Source organism: Rhyacophila brunnea, unplaced genomic scaffold, assembly GCF_057557595.1.
Source record: "Rhyacophila brunnea isolate RB1 unplaced genomic scaffold, BYU_Rbru_1.0 scaffold_10, whole genome shotgun sequence".
In the NCBI taxonomy this organism is placed as follows: Eukaryota; Metazoa; Arthropoda; class Insecta; order Trichoptera; family Rhyacophilidae; genus Rhyacophila; species Rhyacophila brunnea.
In genome coordinates this window covers 42,230,276-42,257,300 of record NW_028232752.1, presented here as the reverse complement: position 1 = coordinate 42,257,300, position 27,025 = coordinate 42,230,276, and the positions used below count along the sequence as shown (strand labels likewise).

At 33.7% G+C, this 27,025-nt stretch overlaps 1 protein-coding gene across 11 annotated transcripts in view; it reads right to left on the bottom strand.

The window, feature by feature from the left end:
* The window catches only part of tmod (tropomodulin), a 175,598-nt gene that overhangs the window by 5,630 nt on the left and 142,943 nt on the right, over window positions 1-27,025 (bottom strand). For 5 of the 11 annotated variants that reach the window (XM_085954669.1, XM_085954675.1, XM_085954730.1 and 2 more), the window contains 7 exons: window positions 18,967-19,119; window positions 12,963-13,130; window positions 10,124-10,247; window positions 6,277-6,497; window positions 5,486-5,737; window positions 4,211-4,358; window positions 208-291 (listed from right to left, as the gene is read on the bottom strand). In XM_085954669.1, the coding sequence (XP_085810795.1) occupies window positions 215-291; window positions 4,211-4,358; window positions 5,486-5,737; window positions 6,277-6,497; window positions 10,124-10,247; window positions 12,963-13,130; window positions 18,967-19,119 (1,143 nt within the window). In that variant the 3' untranslated portion in view covers window positions 208-214. Of the gene's footprint in view, window positions 1-207; window positions 292-4,210; window positions 4,359-5,485; window positions 5,738-6,276; window positions 6,498-10,123; window positions 10,248-12,962; window positions 13,131-18,966; window positions 19,120-19,528; window positions 19,670-27,025 lie in introns of those variants that run through there. The other 6 variants (XM_085954701.1, XM_085954756.1, XM_085954721.1 and 3 more) reach the window with 5 other exon arrangements.

The window sequence follows — 27,025 nt, the reverse complement described above, 5'->3', positions numbered from 1 at the left end:
TATGAAGTGGCATTTTTTTTTAACTTCTGAATGATAATTGAAACCTGTTGCACCGCATCTCTTCACTGCGCAGAAGAAAAACTGACCCAGCCGAGCGGTGGTCCCCTCTTTAGGCTCGAGTGAAATTAAATTTGTAGGCAAATTTGGGAATTCTGCCATTAGTGAAGCGTTGTTGTTACGCCGGAAGCATAATATACCTATCCTGACCTTGACATTACTGGATGCGCGCCGACTTCTTATGTAGATTGTTAAAGAATCTGAACTGAAGCCGCAGAGTTAGGTCTTTCCGTACTGCAATGGAATTGTAACACAGAGTAACAAAATATACTTTCTGCGCGAGTCCACTTCTAACCGTGTCAGTATAATATGAAACGTTCGAAAGAATCATGCGGGGAGGGCAAGGAGGTGTATGTGTTCGTTCTATATCGATTGTGATGTCTGTGAGACTGTGACCCCTAACGGATGCAGACTATTGTTAGAGAAAATAAAAGATAACATCTAAAACATACTCCTCCATTTCTCTGGAAAGTGAAAACATTAACACACAACTCAAGCTCATCTGCGTCGTTCGATCTGAAATCGAATTTTGGAAAACGTGACCCACTGAAACATACACGGGCAAATGGACAAATGATATTATAATATTCCGACATCGAAATGAGTGAGATATTTTACAATGATTCGGTGAGAACCGTTGTCACTATGAAACGAAGAAAACACGTTGTCAAATGCGATGCGCATAATGCAGAGGACGCCCGTCCCTGGGCTACTCACGAGTGCGGATTGGGGTTGAAATCCACCGGAGCAGCGTGGACAAACTCGTCAGTGGAAGGTTCCATCGTTTCTGCAGATTGTTCAGTTTTTTCAACAACGCTTTCTTCAGTGGAAGGAGGCGGAGGTGGGGGGACGTCAAGTGATTTGTCAACCTCTGCGACGGGCTCAGGCGGAAGCTGCGGCGGATTGATGTCCGCATCGACGGCGCTCAAGGGCGGAAGCTGCGGCATATTGGCATCGGTGTCGACGGCGCTCGGCGGCGTAACCGACTGCCCATTTTCCTCAATTGCACCCTCCACCGACAGAGGCTCCAACACCACGTCTCCGTCGCTGGCCAAATTGGCATTGTTGGCATTGTTAACCAAGCTAGACCTCGGAAGCTTGAGGTTAAGAGTGGCGCTCAGTCTGTTTTTGATACGGACGTCTGCGAGAGCGCACCCAATCGAAGATATCCGAGAGGACGAAACAAAAAACAAAGATATGCATTCACACGTGAAACGGAGAATTTCTTATAAAAGGGATTGAACATATTCTGTTGAAGATGAATGTTTTCTGTGTATCATTATTAACATGTAATGAATGACAACATGATGCGTGTGGAGCGCAGAAGAAGATTAGATTATGGGGAAAACACTGGGAAGCATTCAAATCATCCGCCCGGGTCAGAATCAGGGTTCAACGGTCGGGAACTGAAGCAGCAATCCGACAAGGATTATGTGGGTAAAGCCTGATGCGCGATGCGGGAATATTGGATATGCACAAATAATATTTCAATGTAAACTATGTAATATGCGGTGGAAAGATTTGATTGGCTCGGCGCCAGCCTACAGTGTCCGAGAGAAACGTGTTCAGCTATCGATTAATAATATAATAATTATCACGCTCAGTCTCCGGATGACCCTAGCTGAGATGTAGACAAAAATATGTATTGTGGTGATTGATTTTTATGATGATTATACAAAACAAAATTAAAATGGATTTCAAAATGCATGACCATTCTCCAAATTAAGTTGCGGGAAGAGCGTATTTCAATAAAATAACTGGTATTGTATTTTGACAAGGAGCAAAAACATTTCCTCAAAATGCTTCCATAAGTTTGTAAAGTTGTTTTACCTTTGTGACGGTCAGACGCAGTGGTAATGAGACTATTTTTAAACTATCTAAAATGTCAAACGGACAGAGCGACAATTGGAATTTGTTTTTAAATGACACAGTATGGCTTACTGTTGTAAACAAATAAGCAATGGTGATCGATTGTGGTGGCATAGCAAATATCACCCAGTCCTAATTAGCTTTGGCCTCTGTTTTGCAGTGATCGCTAGTCAAACCTGAATGGATCAATCAATATCATCCAGTATTAATTAAAACTAATACACCAAACAAGAAATATTTATTAAATATGAAGCTCTGCATCTTGAGAACATCCTGGAAACTTGAGAAAACTATAATTACTTTAAGTCAACCAATAATTGTCATAAAAAGTATTCCATAACCTTCTGTGTATAGGACAGCTATAAAATTTTGGTTTTTTTATCAATAGGTATAATTGTAATAATAATATAGATAAATTACTATCTTTTACAATTAATAAGATTATCTCTTTTCATACAGGCTCAATTTGTCAAGTTTTCGGTCGAGCCATGCCGTATTCTTCTCTTTCTTTCCCAAACAATCGGTAATTAATTTAGATAAAGATAAACACTACAAGAAATATAAAATGGATAATATTATAATCACAACTGTAATCGGGCACATAAACTATCATACACCAGTGGCAAAGACTCGTTGGACAAAAGAATAACAACGCTCACTTAGACCCATTTCACACGGGACACTAGCGTGGCGAGATTCCGCATTTATACATAACTGAATGGGTGCGGGTCAGACGGGGACACACAAGTGTCGCATTCATTTATATGTAAATGCTGAATCTCGCCACACCGGTGGTGCCACACAGATGTCCCGTGTGAAACGGGTCTTAGTGTACCTTCAAAAATATAAAATCGGGATTTCGGTGTACATTCAGTTTATTTCAAATATTATTTATAATAAACTAATCATTCTTATTTCTCCAAAGTGCGGCGATAATCATCTGTCAGTTACGATTACAGACCAAATAATTTCATAGTATCCAAGTTGGTCACTTGTTTCACACGTTGTAATTTTATTAAATACTTACAAATGGAATAATAATATCACTGAGTGATATTCATGGTAATTGCCCTGCTGTTATCATGTGTATAAAATTGTCATGTTAAAACTATTTTAACAAATAAAGGTAAATGTTAAATAAGAGATTTCACCACTGTCGCATGCATTCATCATCAACATATTTCCTTGCACCAACTTATCTAGTATGAGAAGAGTTAACCTAACATTTGAACATTACTTATCACCGGAGATCAGATAAATATTTACTAATAATTAAAACAATTTACACATTTTATATGACAATAATGTGAAGATAATAATAGTGTTATTGACAAATTGTAAACTAATAGTAGTTATAAATAAAGTCCTTTTTTATTTCAACACGAAAATATTAACATTTTTATAGATTGTCAAGAAGAATAATTACTTCACTTGCATTGCCTAATAAAATTTAGAGATGTGCCGAATGTTTTAATTTGCTAGATATTTAGCGTTTTAGCAAAATATTCATACATAGTCACTCCTGTTTCTCAACAAGTTTTATATGTCACTCTAAAACTAATATATTTTAGCTTCAAAGTCATTTTGAAACAATAAAAGGATAAGCAATCTGAACCTTCAACACACCTCTAATGAAAATTATAATTAAAAACTAAATATGTAAGCACTTTATGTAATTAAATATGTAAAAGGTTAACCTGAAACAGCGCATAGGACTTTCACCAAATAAGCAGGTATTTTCAATAAAATCTCCAAATAATTATTAGTGTTTAAAAAATAAACCTATGTCATGAAGCTTAACAATTTTAGAATCTTCTACAGGTATATATATTTTTATATCTGGATGCCTTTGATTTGTAAAAAACAATAGCAGATCAAGGGAACAAAATAAAAATTAATAATAATATTAAAGATCATAATCTTATTTGAATTTCTTTAAAAATAACTCATCAATATTTATTTTAATAATAACTAGATAAGTAATTCTATAGCATTTATAGTATATAGCATTCAAATGTTTTTTTTTTCATTAGCATGAAAAATATATTTTACCCTCCTACTTGGCTCCCCCAATATTAAATCCTGGGTGCGTAAATTGAGGTTATTTTAAATTTCAAATGTTCAATTCGTGTCACTTTGAAGTTAAAGTAGCCAAATAAGATTAAAGCTATTCTTCAATCGTCAAAATGATAAAAGAAATCCAGAGTCGCCTGTTGATGAGCTTTCGGAGCTTTCAGAGCTGTCAGAGATAGTATTGATGAAAGATGTAGAATGAAATACTCACTCCTATCAATATTCTTCTGGAGGTGTGATGCGATGCGGTGGCGGGCGTCACTGTACTCCAAATGAAGACCCAGTCTTACCAACGTCGGATTCTGCTCCACCAGTTGCGTTATTTCCATTTCTATTTTATTTCCCAAAACTGACGATCTCTGAAAAACAAGCAGAAAAATAAATAAGAAATAATTCAACAACGGTAAAAATTATGTAGAGTACTTTTTAAAACAATTTAATTGCGGCTGGATATATAAGATACACAGACATTCGACACGCCCCCCCAACTCGATCAAAACTCAGAAAAGCCAACAAAACTAGTCGATAGATTCAAAACATCTAACTTTACTCAACTGTTAAACACTCAAACCGGTTAAACAGCATTGAAGAAAAATATAGAGAAAATCAGACAATATGCATACATAGGTGGAAATATTGAGTGCATCCACCAATTACACATATAGCGATGTACATTGTATCCATTGTTGGAAAAATATTTCACCACTTCTCGTATGAAAAAGATGTTGCATATTACACTATTGCCGTACATACCATGTGTTTTAACAAGCGAGCGGCGGCAACTACGCTAGCTATAACTAAAAGCGACAAGTATGCCAGACCAACGCAGAAAATATTTTTTCTGTAGTTACCAATTTTGGAATTACTATTGAGTGTTGTACAATATTTTCATTTTAGTCCCTTTATTATGGTAGTTCAATGTTTTTGCAAGTTGCCGTTACTAGGAATTCATTCGTAGCAACAAATGAACACATCATGCGACCATGACCATTCAGAGGAAACACAAGATACAAGTTAACATCAATTACAAAAATTAGGCAACTAAAACTTTTCCCGCTTTAGCACTAGTAAATTTAGTCATTACACTCATTACCTATAATATTATTCTTGTATTTGAAATAATCTTAAGTAGGTACATATCTGGCAATGCATGTTCACTGCCACCGGTCCATTTAGTCACTCAGTGTGTGAATTCACAGAGTGTGAATCGTAAGTACATTAAATGGCATCTCTTCTTCTGACACTCACAGGGATAACAATTAACACTACATTTATGTATTCATCAATATTATTTGTAAAAAAATCAGATTTCATATATGTATTAGGTATTTTATTGAGGAAACTAAAAAATTATGATGTCCTCAGCAGCCACCTCTCTGCCATGATCCTCCCCTTTCAACTGATACCTATGGCCTGACTGACTACATATGAACATTTTCTAATATATCTCACTGTCATGTAAGCACGGTAGTAGCATAGGACTGACCTGGTTGGAGGCTCTGAACTCCTCGACAGTCTTTGTTTTGAGCAGTGCCTGCATGAGGCGCACCACAAGGCTGGGGCTGATGAAGTTGGTCTCCACATTGATTACGCGCACTGTGTTGTTCCGCTCAAGGGCGTCGGCCAGCTGAGCTGCCGTCCGGTCCGTGAGCCCTACATTTGTCAGCGACAGCACTTCCAAGTGCGTGTTCTGGTTAAGGGCGTCAAACAGGTGCACAAATTTCTCATCGCTGATATTCTGAAAGTGATAAATACACAACTTTTATAATAAGCAAAAATATATCTTATAAAATATCTGTCGTAATTGGTCTATTTATGAATTTAGAACAGTGATGCTTTTGGGGTATTTTTCGGAGGCACTCAAGAACATCCGAGTGGCATTTTAGATATTTTCTCCTTCAGTCGAAAAATGGTGTGCACCACTAAGTTAAAGTAATTGCATTGCATGATATGCCAGAATATGTACAACCATTATTTGACAGCACCGGCCGATGGACCTAAGACCCTGAGGTGGCGATACTGTGATACCACCACCAATCTCTGCTTCTGAAGCTGTTCGAAACAATTTATAATTAATAAAAAGAAGTTTCGTTAACGGAAGACTTACTATATAACTTTCTCTAATGACAACCATTTTATAAAAATACATTTAAATAAGAGGGGTGAATTTCCAACATTGCTGCTGTCGGCTTGACATGCCCACAATTTAAATTTTAAACAATAGTGCTTTGGTTTTTCAGGAGAGCTGGAATCACGAAGTCAGTGAAAATGAAATACCTTGATATTGTTCCAGTTGAGATCTATCAGCTTTTGGTCATCTCCTTTGACTTGTTCGATGGTGGATTCGGGGTCAGTGGCATTAGGAGGGTCCTGGGGGAAGAATTTAGGTTGGGCGGCTTTGGTGATGCCGTCCCAACCCAGGCCGATGGGCTGACCTTTGTTCAGAAGGGAGGCGTGGTACTGGTCTTGGTTCATCATGGAGTGGAAACCGAGGATAGCTAGAAAAAAACAAAGCCCAAATAAAATATTAAACATTACTGAAACTTTTAAAACACTTAAAGTGACCTAAACATTAAATCTCATTAATATGTACAGCAGTGGTATTCAAAATGTGTGGTGCAGTGGCCTAAGGCAGTGCTCCGCAACCGGTATGCCGCGGGACATGGGAAATAAAAATAAAGTAATATTTATGGACATTGTTTTCTTGAAATCAAAAATATTCAAGAAGAATTTACTGTTTTGTAAGTAATAAATAATCCAAATTTGGATATCACTTAAATATTGTATTTTACATTTATTTAACGCAAAGTTAGGTCCCACGATGGCTGCGTGGCTTAAACGCCAGCCTATAGTGTCGAGGGTTCCAGGTTCGAATCCTGGGTCTGGCAAGTACACATATTGTTTTTCAGTTTGTGTATGAGTCAGAGTATGGATCTAATAGGTTGAGCATGTGGCTGACATCCAATTTCTCGCAAAAATAAAATCTGTTAATACAAACCTCCACACTGTGGAGGCCCATATGATCCTATTAGGATCGGACATGGTCGAAAGAAAAGAAGAAGTTAGGTCAGAATGTTGATTTTCAAGCAAATATGGTGTAATATTACAGCTTATTTATGAGAATCCGCGGTATAGTCAATCGCTAGATTAACCCCATATGCCAGATGCATATTTTGCAAACTAGATGCCTATTCAAAAATGCTATATCTGGTAAGAAAAACGCAAAGTTGGCAGCGCTGATACACAACACACGGCATGAAGATCCCAATGTTACATCAGTTTGTGACTTATAATGAAAATGTTTTCTGACTTCATATAAAAATTAATTATCAGATTGATAAGCACAATCTCACTTAGATGATTTCAAAAATACTTTCAAGATAATATGGATAAGTTCACACGAGGATAACTGTGTAGCCAAATGAGAGTAGCTGCATTTATTTGGATTCTAACATTTGAGAAAGCGTGTGTAGAACAAAACAGTGATATCGTACTGGGATAAGTGTGTCATGCACTGCTTATGGTGGCACATTCGAGGCGGAAAAAAAAGAATAGACAGAGAACAATACAACTTTTGAAAGAATGTTTCGTCAAATGGAGATTTTTTTCACCTGTGGTGCAACGTAGTATGCCTGCTTTAAACATCAGTAGGTGTTTATTAAAAACTAGATCAGGTAGGAAGGTAACGTATTTATATCAATTTCAAACAATAAAGCATTTAAAATTCATCAGGCGATTAAATTCATATAATATTATGTTTTACAAGTAATGAACCATTTATTTCTGTTTCCACTATGAAATTCAAACAATAATAATTCTATAGATTCCTTCTGATTTATTGTTATTTGAATTTTGTGAAAATTAACTGCTAAATTTAATTGGATATAACTGTATTAAAAATAACAGATTCTGTAGTTTGGATCTGTTGTAACATATGTAATGTATATTCCAAAAAATGCCTAATTTGAGAAAATCATGTTATCAATTTCTCGAATGATTTGATAAGATATTTATTATTTATATTACTCTCTAAGGAGATAAAATAATATTTTATTTGTAATTATTGATAAGATAACATTATTGAGCTGCAATACAATACTAAAAGGTGGTGTTTTCCTTAAATATAAATACAAAATATGTACATGGCAATTAGAACGTATGTCTACTTTGAATTTTGCTGTTGCGCATCCTTTTTATCAGAGTGGGGATGTGCTTTGAAATCACTGCAAAATGTAATACAAAAATATCATATCGTTATATGAATAACCAAACTTTTTGCGTGATAATAGTTTTGACAGTCATGTACAACCATAAATTCACGAGAATCTGGACTATCACTAGAGCGAGTTTTTGAACATTTTCTAGTACATTTTTAATGTGTTTAGGCCATCCACCCAATATTTTCGAATGCGATTTTACGCCAGATGGCGTGCAAAACATATAATTGCGTTCATCCAGATTTTGTATATAAGCATCTCGCCGAATCCGTACACAGAATGCCCCTCCACCATAAGTTTAGCGAACCGATTGCTAAATATGGCAGAGTCGATGTTTGACAGATTGCAACTGACAGCCCGCGTTTGTTGATAATAATTGTCATACGTACTTGTTTTCTTCCGCATTTCATTATGATTCAGTGAATTATTTTGATTATTGTCTAATGGTATTATCTATTTTACAATTGATCCTATAATTGGTGCTTCATTTTATTCAATCATGATTGCTTTCTTTATTACTAAACTTTGCTTTCGTGGATGAAACTAATCTACAACGCCGTAAATTTCGTAAAAGCGATAATGCTTTCGGATTCAAAAGTTTCGTTAGTAAATACATATCAGACGCAGATGAATGAAAATCTAATTAATATATATATATATATATATTATAATATATAATATAATAATAACTCAATTCATATAATTGTGCTGGAAACGATTTATGCATAATACATGGTATACTATCACCATCAGCATTTACTTTTATTTGTTTAGATAGGTACCTTACCTACCTTCCGCGATAGTAATCATGTACCTACTTCTCAAGAGTATTATATTTGATTATGATGATGATATAATGATTATATTTATTCAATAACGTTTATTCGGCATTCGGATTATCCGGCCATAATGTAATATAAATCAATAAATACAAGAAATAATGAGTATGTAAATGACATAGCGATTTTAACATCTTTCATTTTCAATATCGGCATTGTATTACTACTAGAGGTATCTCGCGGCAAAATGCAAAAATTACGTTGTGGGTCGTTTTTGTTTGACGTTTAAGCGTCCATAGACATCAAACTTGTTAAAATAAAAAGTGACCATAGAGAAAGATATTTTTCTGATTTTGGTAGAATGAATACTTGATCCAAATATGCGAGCAGACTCGAACACTATGATTTGAGTGAAGCATAACGGAACATGAGGCCTGTTCCGCATCCAAACTCACATGAGGAATAATGACATTGCATGAACACTCGGCTGGTAATAAACGGAATCGGCGTAAGGTTAGACCGTAATAAACGGCATTCGACTGCCTATTTCCATGAAAGGCCTGTTAGTAACGGTAGAATAATTAATATTTTGTATGTTGGTTCATTGAAAAATTTGCAGATATAAAATCCATGCACATAACTGACATCTTTGGCAACCTCTTAATGTATCGTTATTATGTATGTATGGCCATACTCATTTTTTTAATATTGTTCAATATATTCAAAATACAATAATTGACAGTCATTCTATAAGCTACACTTATATTATAATGTGAATGCTTTAGTTTCAGTATAAGTAGAACATTCTTCACATTCAAAATGGTCAACGTATGTAGTAATTAATAAAACAGTACTATTCATTCATAACAGATTGAAATTCCAAGATTTTTTTAGCAATATTTATATTTGCAGAATAAATAATTTAAATAATTTAATAAATTTTAAATTGTGTTAAAATGATTGCAATTTTTGACATACGCGGGTGATAAATTTGCTATAAATGAACCCTCAATGTAAAATAATTAACACAATCTAATAAATGTAATCATTTGTTTTAATAGTCTTTGTGAGAGTTTCTTCAACATGCCAGGGCATGCACCCTAATGTAAAATGATACAACAATCTTACCAGCCAAGTCAATAATTTCTTCCTGGGTGGCGTCATTGAGAGCCTCCTCGTACTCTCCTCCCAAGTCAATCGCAATCTGCTCTTCCGCCTCTCGCATCTTTATGCTTTCTGGGGGCGGCGTCCACTGTTAAATCACAATCAATACATATTTTAGATAAAACCTTAATATTACACAACGGTTATTAGCAAAAATGGTAAACAAATGAGGAGCTGAGGATTAAAATTATCCAAATGCATTTATGTAATCAAATTAAGTAGATCAACTTCAAAGTTAAATAAATATATGATTGTAAATTATACATAAATATGTTGAACATTCTATAAATGAGGTATTGTATCTAATTAATAATCTATTAATAACATTCCATGAAAAAATATTGGTATTTCTTTATATTAATTAGTATACATTGTTTGAAGGGGCATGTGAGGCAAAAAACATCAAATTGAATATGTTTCTATGGTAAATGATACCATTTTATACACAGGAAATTGTGGAGTGTAATCAAAATGTTAGAAATAAATGCTTATAAAGTTTCATACAAAGTGGTTACATGTTTTTTTACTTTTTTACATACATTGTTTTTGACTCAGTTTTTCCTTATATATACCTATATCACATATATTTCTTTAATCCCCAGCCCATTGACAATTATAGTTTGCCCATATTTATTCTTATTTCAATACTGCACAATGTGATAAAACTTGATAAAACATCATTGGGATTATGTAAATTTAGCATCACCTACTTACTACAACTGGATTATGTATGAGATGAGATCACAGGATGAGTGAATACTCAAATTAATAATATTCATTGTACACTATCTTACATATTATGTAAATAATAACACCTATCAACAGTTATATCCATGTAGATAATAATATAATAATAAAACAGATATGTTCTTTTTATAGTTACTTAGGGATGTCAAAAGTATTGTTATACCTATACTTTAAACTTTTAAGTATCAATACCTTTTGACCGATATGACATCCCTAAACATGTGTAACTTTATTGTGTATACAATTAAAAATTATCAATGTAACATTATAATTGTAACACATAAACGGTTCATTAGAGTTATGTTTTCTACAAAAAAAAACCTTCAAATGCGTGATGAAATGATATTCGAAAATGTGCGTGAAATATTGCTATATTAATAACATTGCAAGTTGCCTACTAACTGCTTATCACCTCTGTATGCAAACCACCAAAGATAATATTATTATGAAACTTATTTTTTAAAACATCATTATCAATTTATAATACACACATAGATAATTAATTTGTAAGTAAAACAGTTTTTATCCAGTGTCAGATGTGTAAGAAAGAAATATTAACAAACATAATTATGTAAAGTCAATTAAAAAAAACAATGATCTATGTACTTGACAATAGAAATTATTTAAATTTAATGAAATTATCACATCTAGGTCTATATCTAGATCACAAGTTTACAGCATTTGACATCAGAAAAAACTGCTCATTTCATAGTCAAACACAAATAATTGCTTATAGAACGTTAATCTCTTTTCAGTATCTGTTATAATTCTGAATAATATTACTGTATATGCGTACTATTCAACTGGAATCTTTTGAATAACTTTGAATTCTACATATAATTGGACCCTATTATGCAATTGTAGACGAAGCGAAGTTTTGACAATACAGTACACTCTCAGTAATCTGCCGCTCGATTATCCGACAACTACTATAATCCACCGTTATTTTTGCTAGTTGAAAGCACAAAATCAAGTTTTCTATAATTCGCCGGTATTTGGTTGTCAAATTCAGTAGTCCGCCGCGTACAAGTATACAACGCAGATGAGACGGGTTTATTTTGGAAACTTCTCCTTCGTAAAACGTAGGTACGTTCATCACGAAGGAAGTAATATACCAGGAAGGAAAGTGGCCAAGGACCGCATCACAATAATTATGCCGTGCTCCAATGCAACCGGGACACACAAATTGAAGGTTTTGGTCACAGGGAAAGCCAGGAATCCTAAGCCATTCAAGAATATCTGCATCACTGAACAACTGTTTGTGTCAAGTGATTTACTGTTTAATATTTAGATAATAAACTTGGTTTATAAATATGTATAAGTAATTTAGTAAATACTTGATTTTGATTAATCGACAATCGAGCGGCGGATTACTGAGAGTGTACTGTACTTAGATTGACTTTTGCACTCCTATTATTGTCTATGTCTACATCAGTGGGTTAGAATCCAGCGTGCTGTTTCTTTAATGGGCAACTATTCCTCAGTAAATAACAATAACCTCTACTGTGCCTCAAATTTTAGATTGCACATAAAATTTTGAATAAATGCTCTATAAAAAAATATTGTACGGTAATATAAAGGAAAATGAGATAGAATAAAATTGCTACGCACACAAAAACTTTCTTGAGACAGTCATTCATACAAGGGATTTACACCGAGAAAAAAAATAATGTATACAAATTATTTTTCAAAATACACAAATTTTATTCATGTTTTTAAGATGATAAGTAGCACTAAGTGTGGCAGTTAATTTCTTATATGTGCTTCCTCAGTGGCTTGCATATCATATGCAATCGCACAGCTTAGAGGAAACACTGGCTCATATTATGCATGCTTAGGAGTAGAAATGATAAATTATCTCTTTATAATCATGTATTTTCACTAGCAGTTACCATTCATAACTATTTTATTTTTAATATCTCATGTGATCATCAAATGCATAACACAGTCCAAATTTCCCAGACTTGCAATTTTGCCCAAAGTACTTTTTCCAATATTTTAAATTGACATGTTACTAGAGCTCAATATAATGAATGACATAAAAATATTATATTACCTTCTTCCCTCTAATCATCCCCGCTACAAAAGGTTTCAGTTCAGGTCTGTCGGGTGTTTCTAAGGCTTGTTTGTTGATGTGGTCTATTAGTTTTTTTCTATTTAATGGTCCCGTTGGGTCTTTTTCACATTCATAACTATTCCTTTGGTCAGGGGGTAAAAAGGAATCCTGAAACACATTAAACACAGCATATTAATTCAATTGTAAATGACACATTAAAAGAACCTTCCAAATCAATTCTTTCAAGTGATATGGATATCACGGGGCGTTCTGACAATACAGTCTACCTACAAAATTACCAATTTAACAGAAAAGCCAAAAAACTGTTACATTTGTTTTTACAATCAATCTTCGCTGTAAATATTTTCAGAAATGTAAATTTGGTCATTCAAGTACTTATAATATTATTTGTGAGTGCAAACAATTATTTCTTTTTCCTAAAACAGCAAGCATCAGATGTTTTAAGAACATAATATGACCAATTACAATTGATGATGTACAACATTGATTAACCGCTTATCCAAGTAAATTATCATTTTCGATTAAAATATCAGATATGACATTCTGTCCATTGAAATTTCTCAATCGTAATGATTGATTTGGGCTACTAGGAAAACACAAGAGTTGAAAGTAGCTCTTAATATACGATAAAAATGGAATCAACATAGTTTTCCTAAGATTTCGAACCAATGTCTTATTTCTTCGACATTAATATAAAATATCTAATTGCAAAGCATCATATTACATAACCTAACTATATAATATTAATATCAGCATGATAAACCTGTGAAAGTAATCACAAAAACCACATAATAATATGTTTCCTACAAACGTAATTGCATACTTCAAATAGTATTCTTGCACAAATATACATAAAGGTGCAAAATATACATAATAGCACCTGTACACGTGCATGGATTTACTGGCAGCAATAGTGAGTATTTCAAACTATCGTGACAATAACTTTTTACATGTAAAAGGGCTGACTGTCTCTCCAATTCATTCTTTAAGAAAGAGGGAGACAAGATGTAGTCATTTTATGGTACTATTTCGTACTATTTAACAGGTAGTGAAAATCGGTTAACCAGAAAATTCGTCCGTAGTTCGTTTTTTTGCTGGCAGGTCCGCCACCTATGATTCTACTGCGCAGGCACAAATCGAAAAAATCCTACTGTCGCATGAAAATTCAGAAGCTTCCAAACTTCAGGATAATACATGTTTTCTTGTAATGGCCGCGATAATACTTACTATCAACAGTAAATCCATGCACGTGTAAACGGGGTATAAAGGTGTGCATGATAATAATGTACAAATCTGTTGAATGTGGAAATGTTTGAATTTTTATGCACAGGTACAACTGAACATGTGTTGCAGAGATTTGAGCAAGTCTGAACTAGTCACGTTGTTTTCATTGCGTTTTTCAACAAACTGTATAGTGGCACTGTTCAAATATACATACTTGAGCCGTGCGAAGGTTATATTATGGCCACTGTGTCTTGTGAAAAAAAATTGCGTTAAGTATAACGCTCAGATATGCAGTTACATTTATAGCCGACTTTAAATTATATTATTGCAATGAATGCAATACGAATAACAATATGAGTAATGAGATTTAAAGAAAGAACATACACAATTTTGAAACACCACAGATGGTTCCAGATATTTTTTTCAACATGTTACATTTTGAAATCATTTGAATTATCCATTAAATAGAAAAAATTTTAATTGAAAGAGATTGTCCGTGCTAATACTTAATATAATGGTAGCTATAGGCAGAACAAATTAAAGAAACGTGAAATTTCACTGAATAAAACATCATTGAGACCAGTATTGTGTTAGGGTTCAGTGACATAGACATTACGTATTAGTCAGTAATTTCCAGAAGTTACGTATATGTAAGTATAGAATCTTATGAAAAATCTTCGGCATAAGTAAAGACGACATCTGGAGAAGTAGATAAACATGAGCTCTGTAAGCTCATTGATGAGACTAACGATAACGAAAGATAAAAGCCCAAGGAGTAATCAACCAGAGGAGAGTGGGAGACCCTGCAAACTGGAGAAGTCTGTTTGAGGCGACCGAGGTCCACCCCAATCTGTAATACCACAAAAGAAGAAAAGAATTGTTTTATACTTAAAAAAGAGCTCAGTACGTAGAAATAAAAGTGCGTCCCTTATTTTATAAAATTTTAGTCACCCGTTGCCACCGAGGCTTTTACTGCAATCAGCTGTCATATCGCCTCTTCTTTGAGTGAGGATCCTCACTGCAATACTGTTTTCTAAGTAATTCACCAATGCCTAGGCACATTTAAGCTCCTCAACATTCTTAAAGACATCTGCAAGTCGCACCTCTACTTTGTGTCACTCAAATTTAGGACATTGTATCACTGTGTGCAATGTCCTCCTTAACATGAAATTCATCAGAGCCATGATTCAATTCATGAGGACATCAAATGTTTTGCTGATCTTGGTCTCGATATCAGCTTGAGCCCATCTCTGCTCGAAGGCGAAAACGGCATTTATTTAAACTTATTTCATGTTTATCAGAATGTTATTTATTATTATCTAACAAAAATATATACAAGATGCTCTAAAAACAAAATTAGGCAATTTGTTCAATACATAGATAATAAATATCAAGCGTATAAAGGTAGATATAAGTACTTAGTATGTATTGAATAATACAGGTTGTCGGCATTGGAAGATAAGTAGTTAAATTGAATTAACCTAGAATTTGTGCTCTAACCAAACACACATGACAATCTATTACATCATTGAAATCAAACACAATAGTAGGTGCACGATTTTATTCAAAGAAAATAACAATGCTTTTGGCCTATTTCAGTTTGACAAAATCAAAATAATGTACTCCAAACATGTATAAGGAAGTCAAGGATTGAAACATGGAAATACAGACTGTATGACAATTTATAAGAAATCACATGAAGAAAAATTATTTTCATGGAGTCAAGTGTGACTCTATAAATTTAAAAACCTTTCACCAAGAATTTAAAACACAATAATATACTTAGTAATGTGAGTGAGACATGAAATTTTTCAAGAGCAAATAAAGAGTAACCTATTCACCATAATCAAAGATGTTGAATTATCTTCCAGATGGTTTAACTATCAAAATTGCTGAAGTAAGTTCCAGTTTGTCATAAGTGCCATTTTTCTACGTTACAAACAGTGAGCCTCTTCACCACTCCTCTGAGTTTCATTATTGTATAGGAGTGACATAATTTCACGATTTTTTATTATTATTTACTTAAATATTCCAAATAACAATGATTTGGTGAATTTGACTGCTTATTTATGTATAACAATTATTGACATGGTCTGTCACTGTCACTGGTTGTTATAAACTGCATTTGTATTGCAAATTGAATGCTTTAGTTCCGGTATTTATAAGGCGAGCGTGTTTCATTTTCAATGTGGTCAATGTATATAGTAATTAATAAAATAATACTGCCAATCCATAACAAATTCAAGTTTTAATGTATATTTTGGCAATATAGGGAATAAACTTGACCATGCAATCACGCAGATTGTGATTTCTTCCACTACGCACGAATTACATAGGTTAAATTTAATTATTGTTACCATTATTATTTCCGACTGCTCTTACATTTTGAAACCTATTGCATTGTTTTCCCTCGATCGGCATCGCCTAATTATGTCATATTATTTTCTGTCAAAACTATCGAGCTTCACGTTTATGTGGTATGTTTAAAGTTCTCTGCACGCTTTATGAAAGCAATTGACTTCAGTTCAGGGGGTAGCCATGTCATGCAATGCATTAGGGCAGCTTATTATAGAGGGTGGCGAATAAAGGAATGAATATAAATATTACAACTTTTGAGAGGAGTGTCAATTTTCTATAAAGCAGAAGATGCGATTGCTTCATTAAAAAGACATTGACATCGAAACATAAAAAATTCTGACAACAGTCAGCATGAGACCAACACGTACCTAAAAGTAGGTATTGTGAAAATGCTCTATTTATCATTGGTGCTCAATTAAAAAAAAATGGTTTATTTATTTGTTTAAGATAGTCCAAAATAAAAAAAATAAATAACCTAACCTAACCTATAGAATTTTCAGACAATTCGAAGCTAAAAATGAACGGGGGTGGCATTCTAAGTCTGCTTAAGGGCGGCACTTTGCCTACGGACATCACTGTTAAAAGCAAACAATATGAAATAAAATGTTCAAATATGTATCATAGATTTTAATATAAGCCAGTCAGATTAAGATTAAATTTAGCCGTCTTATCAATGTATTATCTCTGTAGAAATGTAAATATGTGTTTATTAGGAAAAATAGGAATGAAATCACATTGCACAAATTCCAACACATAATAAAACATGTCAAAAATGAAAGATTTGTTGTCCAACAAAAATATTATCTAAATTTAATCAAAACATCAGATAGAACCCATTCTCTAAGATAGCTAAATAGAAATAACAATTTGATTACACCTCACTGGAGATAAGAGTTGAAGGTGATTAAACATTATTTACCTAATCTAGCTAAGAAACAGACCAATTTTAGTGGAATAAAGTTTAATGCTCACAATAAGTATTAATTAAACATGACATCACCAAAATAACGTGTTATGTTATCCAAGGTGAATGTGGGGAAGCTATGAGCCATCTAAAATTTTCATTTAAAGATATTACCCACTACATACTTCAATCAACTTGAAATCATTTGTGAAATGTTAACTGTAATAAAATGCTAGAAAACACATTGGTATAAATTCTGCAATTATTATTAAAAATAAGAAAATATGGACAGTTGAATAGTTGAATGAGAATTAGATACTTCTGTACAAAATAGTGAAGAATGATAATAAATGGATATACTTACATAATATTATATGTATAGAAAAAAATCTAATGATAAAAAGGATAACTAAGAGCTAATATGATTATAAAAAATGTGGCAAAAAGTTAAACTAATAAAAGTAAAAATAATTAAGTATGTAGGTGCTTAATATAGAACACACATAAATAGGTATAAGTATTTGATGTAGTTTTTCCAATTAAATTAATAAAATGAAATTATTCAACAAAACTAGATATTCAGAAATAGTACCTATTTTATGGACCAGTGGGTCAATTCTATACTTATCGACCGCCCAAGTGATAAAGTGATAAATATTATCAAACTTTGGGTAGGTATTTCATCTTATTTACTTAATGGTGGAAGACCAACTAAGTATGGCCAGTGTTTAGGGCCTAACTTTTACATTAGGTAGTACATAGAATTAAAGATGTGAATGAGACAACACTAAGTAACTAACATAATGCCGCATGCAATCAATCACCTGTCTCACAAGCCATAGGAAATCATTAAGCCGGGTGACTTGACAAATCGACAAACAAAACCAAACATACTTTTGACTGCCAGCAAATCAGAAGAAAGTGCACACAGAAGTATTTACTTATGTGCTGCTTAGAAAAAACTTGCCTTAGGCAATTTTGTTTTTTTGCTAACTTTCACAAAATAAACATAAAAGCAAGATAAAATTTATAAATACAACTATGCTTCCAATGAGTAGGATTATTATAACATAACTCAGTACACAAACATAACAGAAGGAATATTCCATCTTTGGAAGAAAAAAAATCTGGTCAAAGAATATTACTTAATTAAATTGTGAAACCATTCAGAAGGACCAAAACAATACTTACCTATATAAAATATCAGTTTTGCAGTTACTTACATCGGTTTTTCATTTAAATATCAACTTCAATTTATTGATAGAGCAGGGAGAAAAAATTATCCTGTACTTGTCCAATAAAAAGTTTATCATGACATTTTTTCCAAAACGTTGAATTGAATATTTTCAATGAATTAAAAAGGTCAATCTGTGAATTTAATAGCCCTATCCCTGAGTCATTAATTGTATAAAACATATTATATTTAAGTAAGTACCTTCTCATATTGATAGAATCGCATAATTATTATAATATAAATAGTAAATAAATCAAACTCACATCAGGGTCAACTTCTTTCGCTAAAATGTTGATTTCCTCTTGTGATAGCTGTGACAGCAGTTCATCAACATCGACTTCATCGTAGACAGAAAGGTCTTTGCCATATAGTTTGGCCGGTGTCGTCATTGTTGTAGTAGTTGTCGTCGAAGAAGTCTGCGAAAACCGAAACGAAACAGCTTAGTGATCGACAAAAACACAGATCGCAAACACAAACAACACCGAGAGATTGCCCTTTCACTTTTGACAGGTTAAAACATCAGCACTCCTGAGACTCAACTGACACACTGACTCAAAAACTCGACTAAAAATGAGAGTAAATCGTTAGAAAGCGATGCATTGACAAACATAAATGGATCACTGTTTTCTCATAGTTTTCATTTATGGTTTTAAAATATAGCCATTCGATGGGTCAAATTAAAGATAGCCAACACCCAGAGACAGGATCAACGATAACGATTCTTGAACTATTGACTTCACTGACAGAAGGCCATCAAAGAAACAACAAATAAATGAGGCAATATTGTTGTTATTGCGTTTATTGTTAATAATAATATATGCACACCAAAATTGAGGATGAGGTAAGCCTCTGTCTACGGACAACTTGAAATTATTATTGAAGTTATTGAATAAATAAAAGGTTCAATTTGCACACACCCACTCTCACATAAAATAAGTGAAGACAAAAAGTTGCCAGCTGAAATTCTCAATATCCATAATTAGTATTGTTTTTTCATTTTCCCAATATAAAATAATAAAATATCTTCATTTATGTAATAATATTATTGATAAATAAAATTACATCAGTTACGTAGATAGTAAAAAAACTATACGAATTTCCATTTTGATATCTTAAATCTCTTTATTCATTGTTTCATGTACGTGTATTTCATTGAATAATCGATAATATTTCGCACACAGACCCGAGGACATATTAATAAAATTTATATTTATTTTTTACAATACCAACCCAAAAATAAATATTAATATTTCAAAATAAACACGGAGTAAGAAATTGTAATTATTCTGTAACCTGTAATTACTTAATATTTTGTTTGTCCTTATTGTCATGTAGGTAAAAATATTCTTTTTTTCTTTTTACCATGTCCGATTCTAAGAAGGTCATTATTATTATGGACCTTTACAGTGTCGTGGTCCATATTTTGTGGTTGCATAATAGATTAATTATTTTATTATTAGTCTTCACGAGAAATGGATGTAGGTAAACCACTTGCTCAACCTAATACGTCCATACTTTATAATACAAACACATATTGAAAAACAATAGAATATAGTACTTATGTTAATTTTTGTTGCCAGGCCTGGGATTTGAGCCCGGGACCCATGATATTAAAGGCCGACACCGCTCGGCTATCTGGACATTAAAAATATTAGGTATCTGATAACAATAGTATTCTCTATAAAAAATAATACCTTCCGTGTTGAATAAAATGATATAATAGGTACGTAGGTACATATTTTAATATTACTCAATATAATATTGTTTAGAAAATATTTCATGATCACTCACACATTTTAGAATTTCGATGGATAGGGAAAATTGGAGTAAGGGGCAATAAATTATAAGTAACTTTGTAGGTAGGTAGATATATTACGATTTATATTAAGATATATATATTAACATAATAATTTATTTATTATCGGTAGGTAAGTACCTATTGAATGGAGAATCAGAGGTTGGAAATCAAGATATTAATAGTTTTAAAAAAATGATCAATTCATAATTCTGTGTTATTTTATTTTACCTTTCATTGGTAAAATAACACGATTGTATCCCAAATGACGGTTAGTAACATAATTTACAATAGGTACCTGAATAATGGGGAAAAAGTAGTTAACTGGCAACATTTTCTAAATAACAATGGCGATAAAAATAAATGAGTACGAACGATACAAAGTAGATGCGAAAGAGCGAGACAAAGAGTCCAGCTTCGAATCCCTACAAATTACACGTTACACGCCCGCGTAGCAGTGTTGCCAACCGTACTATAATTATAGTATTTGTACTATAATTATGGTCCGCGTACTATGTACGATATAAAATAGATATAGTACGCCCAAAATACTATAATTTTGAATATCGTACTATAATTTAATATAAAAGTACTATAATTTTACATTTGCCATTTCGCAATCGAGTCGTCTTTGAAAATTTGGAAATCTGCGACCTGCGGCGAAATTTTCTTCTAAAAAAACGAGCTGACCATGAAAAATTGGGAACCAACGGCCCGCGGCAAAATATTTTTCCTAAAAAAAATGAGCCGACCATGAACACATTCTACTAAATTCTCCGTTATTTTTTTTTCTGAGAAACAAAAAACCTATACATTTTCAACAGATGACAACGCGTACTATATTTTATCCCCAAATACTATAATTTTGGAGGCTCAGTACTATAATTCCACTTTCAAAATATGGCAACACTGCCGCGTAGGGACGTCAAAAAAGCATCGATACTTTTTGATTGATACTTCAATAGTTTTCTTTTGACACGATACCATTGGGGGAAGACAGGCAATGCATTGCGTAGGGCTGGCACATTAGAAAGGGTGGCAAATGAAGGGGTGAATGCGATCATTACGACTGTTGATATCAATAGCAGTTTTCTATATTGCAGACGATGCGGTCACTTCGTTAGAAAGTACCAACATCATACTTTAAAAAATCATAAGAGGGGCCAAGCTTGTCAGTGCCTCAGACCTCTGCGTACCTAAAACCACCGCTGTGTGAGCGTAGGTTTAGTGGAAATACTCCAATCCTCAGTGGATAGTGACAATATATTGTGTACCTACCTACCTACGTCAAAACTTTAAGATTTTTTTGCGGTTCGTTTGTCTACGATAGCTAAAAACGAGTAATAAAAAGGGCGGTATTTACCTAATAAATTTGCATACAACTTGAGACAAAAATGAAAGGGCATGGCATTCTAAGTTTGCCTAGCCGATATCAATATCGATATTTAACAACTTTTTTGGAAAAAAAAATCATTTGACATCTTGACCGATTTTGATTACAATACGTTTGTTTCGATACGGTACCGATATTAGGTATCAATACTTTTTCTTTCGAAATTAGGCCCTAAGTACAGTAAAAACGAAACAATGATGCGGTTCGTCGATTGCATATGCCCGTATACGTACGAATACGCGGTCATCGGCTGCCAGGCATTTATCACGGCTAACCATACGCACACACATTATCAACCGACCGCATTATTGTTTCGTTTTTACTGTACCCGTGTTCTGATAATGCCTAGTCCCAGATCCAGACCAAGATATACCTACATCGGTTCGGTGAACATTGAACATTGTATAAGAATAATATAAGATATTGTATACAAACATTACAAACTGTTCGAAATTTGTATCAAAATTGATTCTGAACATAATCAATAATTAAATATCAAACATTTAACAAGTTCTGATAAAATTATTGCAAATGTATTTTTATTTTCCGACGGGGATGGAAACATTATTCATATACAGAATGATTTTCTTAGTTTGGACTAATTAAAATTTACATTATAATATATTGCCTATATGTTTCTTGCGCACTAGACCTTCATATTTATATCTGATTATCTATGCAAGATAATATAATATTTTTTTCATCTATACTCGGAGAGTAAAATATCAAACATGTTTGAATAATACAACGAACCGTCTGCGTACCTACTTATAAGTCCGCAGATTCAGGGTGCTCCACGCGAAAAAAAGTTCGAATACTGTAAATTAATTGTCTGACTTGCGTGCCAATGAAGCACAGGCTTATAATAATTATAATAGTAAACGAATGTGAATTATGAATGAATGAACTATGATTGAAATAACGATAATTAATGAACGATGTATGAATTGAACGATTAATGTAAGAACGAATTGATGGATGTGTTGATACACAGCCGACTCTATTACAAGCCAAAGCATGCGGAAACCTACCAACAACGATGATTGGTCCTATCTTTCTGCCCTTCTCGTTGTTGTCTATGGATGACCTATCATCAGTAGCGCACGCAGGGGGGGGGCAAGGGGCCTTGGCCCCCCCCAAAAACATTGAAATTGAAAGCCGATAGATTAGACAAATAAAAAATGGCAAAAAAATGATTTGAAATTCTCCAGCACCCTCTAGAAAAATTTCTTAAATTTTAATTTCTAACACTAATGTCGGGTTTTTTTAGAAACTCAATCTCTAATGGAAATGTCAAAAAATTCTCGGTGTCCACCCGAATTCCGGAGTGGTGTACACCGAGTGCAATAGACAAAAGTCCGATAAACGAGAAATTAGGCTGTGTTCTGTTGGGTAGATTTGTGTACCTATAAGTTAAATGCAATATAAATATACATATATTTATATTATAAATAAATACTTTTTTTTTCCATTTTCAATTAATATTTTGGAACTTCACTATTAAAAAACCCAAAATCGACGATAAAAATTCGGCGAAAAGTACGACTACACCCACCATCATGGGCTGACAGGGCTACAGCCTGGGGGCCCGGGCTTAAGAGGGCCCGGCGTGGCAGCTCGTCTAATTGTGAGATAAACACACACCAGAAATTAGTTATATTATAAAAAAAATCGCATGTGGCGCTATACTACTTTAACTTAAAATTAACATAAAAAATATGAAGTATGATGAAAGAATGATATACGTAACTACATGATAATAATTCACGTGTATCATTTTATATTACAATTAGTTTTAGTGTTTCTAGAAAAATAAAAATGGTCATTTATCCAATATCGAAGGGTCGAATGCTACTTGGCTACCACAAGAGGGGGTCGCGACCAGTGGTTCATAGTATGATAACGATCGATAATATGATATGAGGTCCGACAAATCAAGAATTCAAGGGAATTATTTAACAATATAGATAAATCCACGGAATACCATTTGGGAACACTACCGAAAATAATGCACCCCGAAAATAATGATAAAAGCAGAAAATCCGCGAAATAGCGAAAACCGAAAAAGTCCTTCGTGAAATTATGAAAGCCGATGAAAGATCTAATGTGATTTCGATGTTGTCGAATCGATCGCACGCGTCTACCGTTGGCCTCACAGGTTTTCGTTTCATAAATGAAAACAAAATAGTGGATCAATATCTATGCTGCAAAGAACCCACCGAGCGTACGACATGACAAGATGTTTTTGATTATATTTCTTCATATTTAGAACAATCTAAAATATCATGGAGGAATTTGTATGGATGGTGCTCCATCAATGTTAGGCTCATTTAAAGGATTTGTTACCCTCGCAAAGACAAGAAACCCTAACATTATATCTACGCACTGTTTTATTTACACAGGTAATCTATAGTTTCGAAAACATTACCGCAGTGCTAAAACCTGTACTAGACCAATATGGTAAATTTCATCAAATCCAGACCTTTAAAAACAGACATTTTTAAAAAAAACTTTGCATTTCTATGGAAGCTAAGTACGAATGTTTGCTTTTTCACGCTGAAGTGAGGTGGTTACAGTGGCACACCCAGGGGCGGGGGGGGCAAGGGGCCCTAACACCCCCCAAACATGAAAATTATCAGAATGATTTTAACCATTGAAATTGAAAGCCAATAAACCTTTGGGCTTAGACAAATAAAAACACTGGCAAAAAAATGATTTGTAATTCTCCAGCACCCTTTTTAGAACAATTTCTTAGATTTTAATTTCTAACACAAAAATTTCGAAACACTAATGTCAGGTTTTTTTAGAAACCCAATCCCTAATGAAACTATCAAAAAATTCTCGGTGTCCATCCGAATTCCGGAGTGGTGTAGATTATGGCTGGGGAGGGCTGACAGGGCTCTAGGCTGGGGGCCCAGCGTGTCGGGTTGACGAGATAAGTGAGATAAACACACATCATAAATTAGCTTTAATAGTAAAAAAAGTCGCCTGCGGCGCTATTATACTTCATGGCCATGAACATTTTCAATTACTTATATAATTGTGCAATATATTTTTTGAATATTATGTGTCGATACTCGACAGCTACATTATTAAAGTGGATGTATTGAAAATCGCCAATAACTCACTATATAAGTACCCTTAATTTGAACTAAAACACAATTTGAAAAACATTAATGTAGTGTTTCACACTGCCTTTAATCTTAGCGGTAGGTAGGGGGCCCGCCAAATATCCTAGCCTGAGGGCCCGTTTCAGGATGTGGGGACCATGGTGTAGGTACACCGAGTGCAATAGACAACGAGAAATTAGGTTGTGAAGAAGAAAAAGAGCCTATGGGACTAATTTACATTCTCCTCCTTGGCCCCCCCCCAATATTAAATCCTGGGTGCGCCACTGCCTATCATTGTTCTATAGAGTGCTCATACTGACGCGTCTGTCGTGTTCACTGTCAGAGCTGTTTACGTCAGTTTGTTTAAGGTTATGTTTATGAAAGGATATTTGGCAACTATCACTAAATTCACCTCAAATGAAACACGTTATTAAAATAAAATATGTTGAAAGTTAAGTAGGTAAGTAATCATAATTTATGTTTAAAATGAGAACATACTTACCTAGGCAATGAAATTGGATTTGTAAGTGTGTACTTTCCTGCGCATCTATTCTATACACAGGACTGCTTTCAACCGCTACAACAGCTATCTAGGATAGGAAAGTATCAACATATTAGCACTTATTGTAACAATTACAATACGTTAGTTGTAATTGTTACAATAAGTGCTATGTTTTAACAGCACCTCTCTTGGCTATGATGAATTTTAGAGCGAGCTAGTCAGTTTTGACTGTTTAGACAGCTAGCCTAGTCTAATTGTTACAATAAGTGTTATACTTTCCTACCCTAGTTAGCTGCCGTAGCGGGCCGAAAGCAGTCTTGTATAATATATAATAAATAAATAAAATAAAATAAATAACACTGATAGGTAATATATTTCATTTGCGATTTTTTATAATTCAATTCGAAACGAGAAAGGGCTTATAATTATGTGGTTATTAGAATCAATATTATGTCAAGCAGTCTGGGATCTGATTTTGACAGCTAAATAGTGGGACCACTCGTTTGAAAAATATGCTTGTGCAAAAATATATGCTCAGGCTTCGTATCTAAAGATGGCGATAGTTGATAGTATTAATGAATATAATAATTATATTGAATGAATTAATTTAATGAATAAATTAACAATGGAATAAATACATAGTTATTTATGAATATTATGAATGGATTAATTGATTAATATCAAAGAGATTGGACATACATATATGTAATTTCATTAATGAGTGTCTAATGAATTTAAATAATTGATTGTTGGGTGGATTATTACTATTATTAGTATGAATAAACCTAGGTAAGTAGATACTAATAATGAAAACGTTGAACGAATGGAATACCTACAACCTAAGCCGAATCTTGATTAGAAAGTTGGATGTCCAAGAAAGTCAAAATATATAATATGTCTGGCGGTAGAGGGTCAGATGTCAATTAAAACCATAAAAAATATAATAACATGAATTGTATCGTAAAAGTATTGTTCTGCCAGTGGCATGGAATAAAAATACACACATTAAACTATGGAGAATTATTGATTAAAATAAAACACAATATATCATCATCATCGGCTGTGTCAATCCACTGCTGGACAAAGGCCTCGCCTAGTTCCCTCCACTTTTCTCGCTCCATACTCGCTGCCACATACATCCATCGAACTTTATGAGTTCGTCTATCCAGCGGGTTTTAGGGCGTCCCTGTGGACGTTTAGTGCCCTTGGGTACAACTTTACTGTATGACGCTATTTGTCTTACGTATCACACATTAATTGAACACTTTACGCTTGAGACATAGTGGGAGGTCACGTTTGAAGATAATATTCAGGCGCCCAAATGCACTCCAAGCCAGTTTGGCAATCTCGTCATACATACCACCATCAATTGTCAGAAATAGACAGAGTTGCTGACCTGCTCGATTTGGGTGTCGTTGGTGAGGATCGCTTTTGGTTCAGCAAATCAGTTTAACTTCGAAACATATATCTTTAAACCTACTTTGTGGCTTTCATTTGCAAGCTCCTGCACCCTAGGTATTCT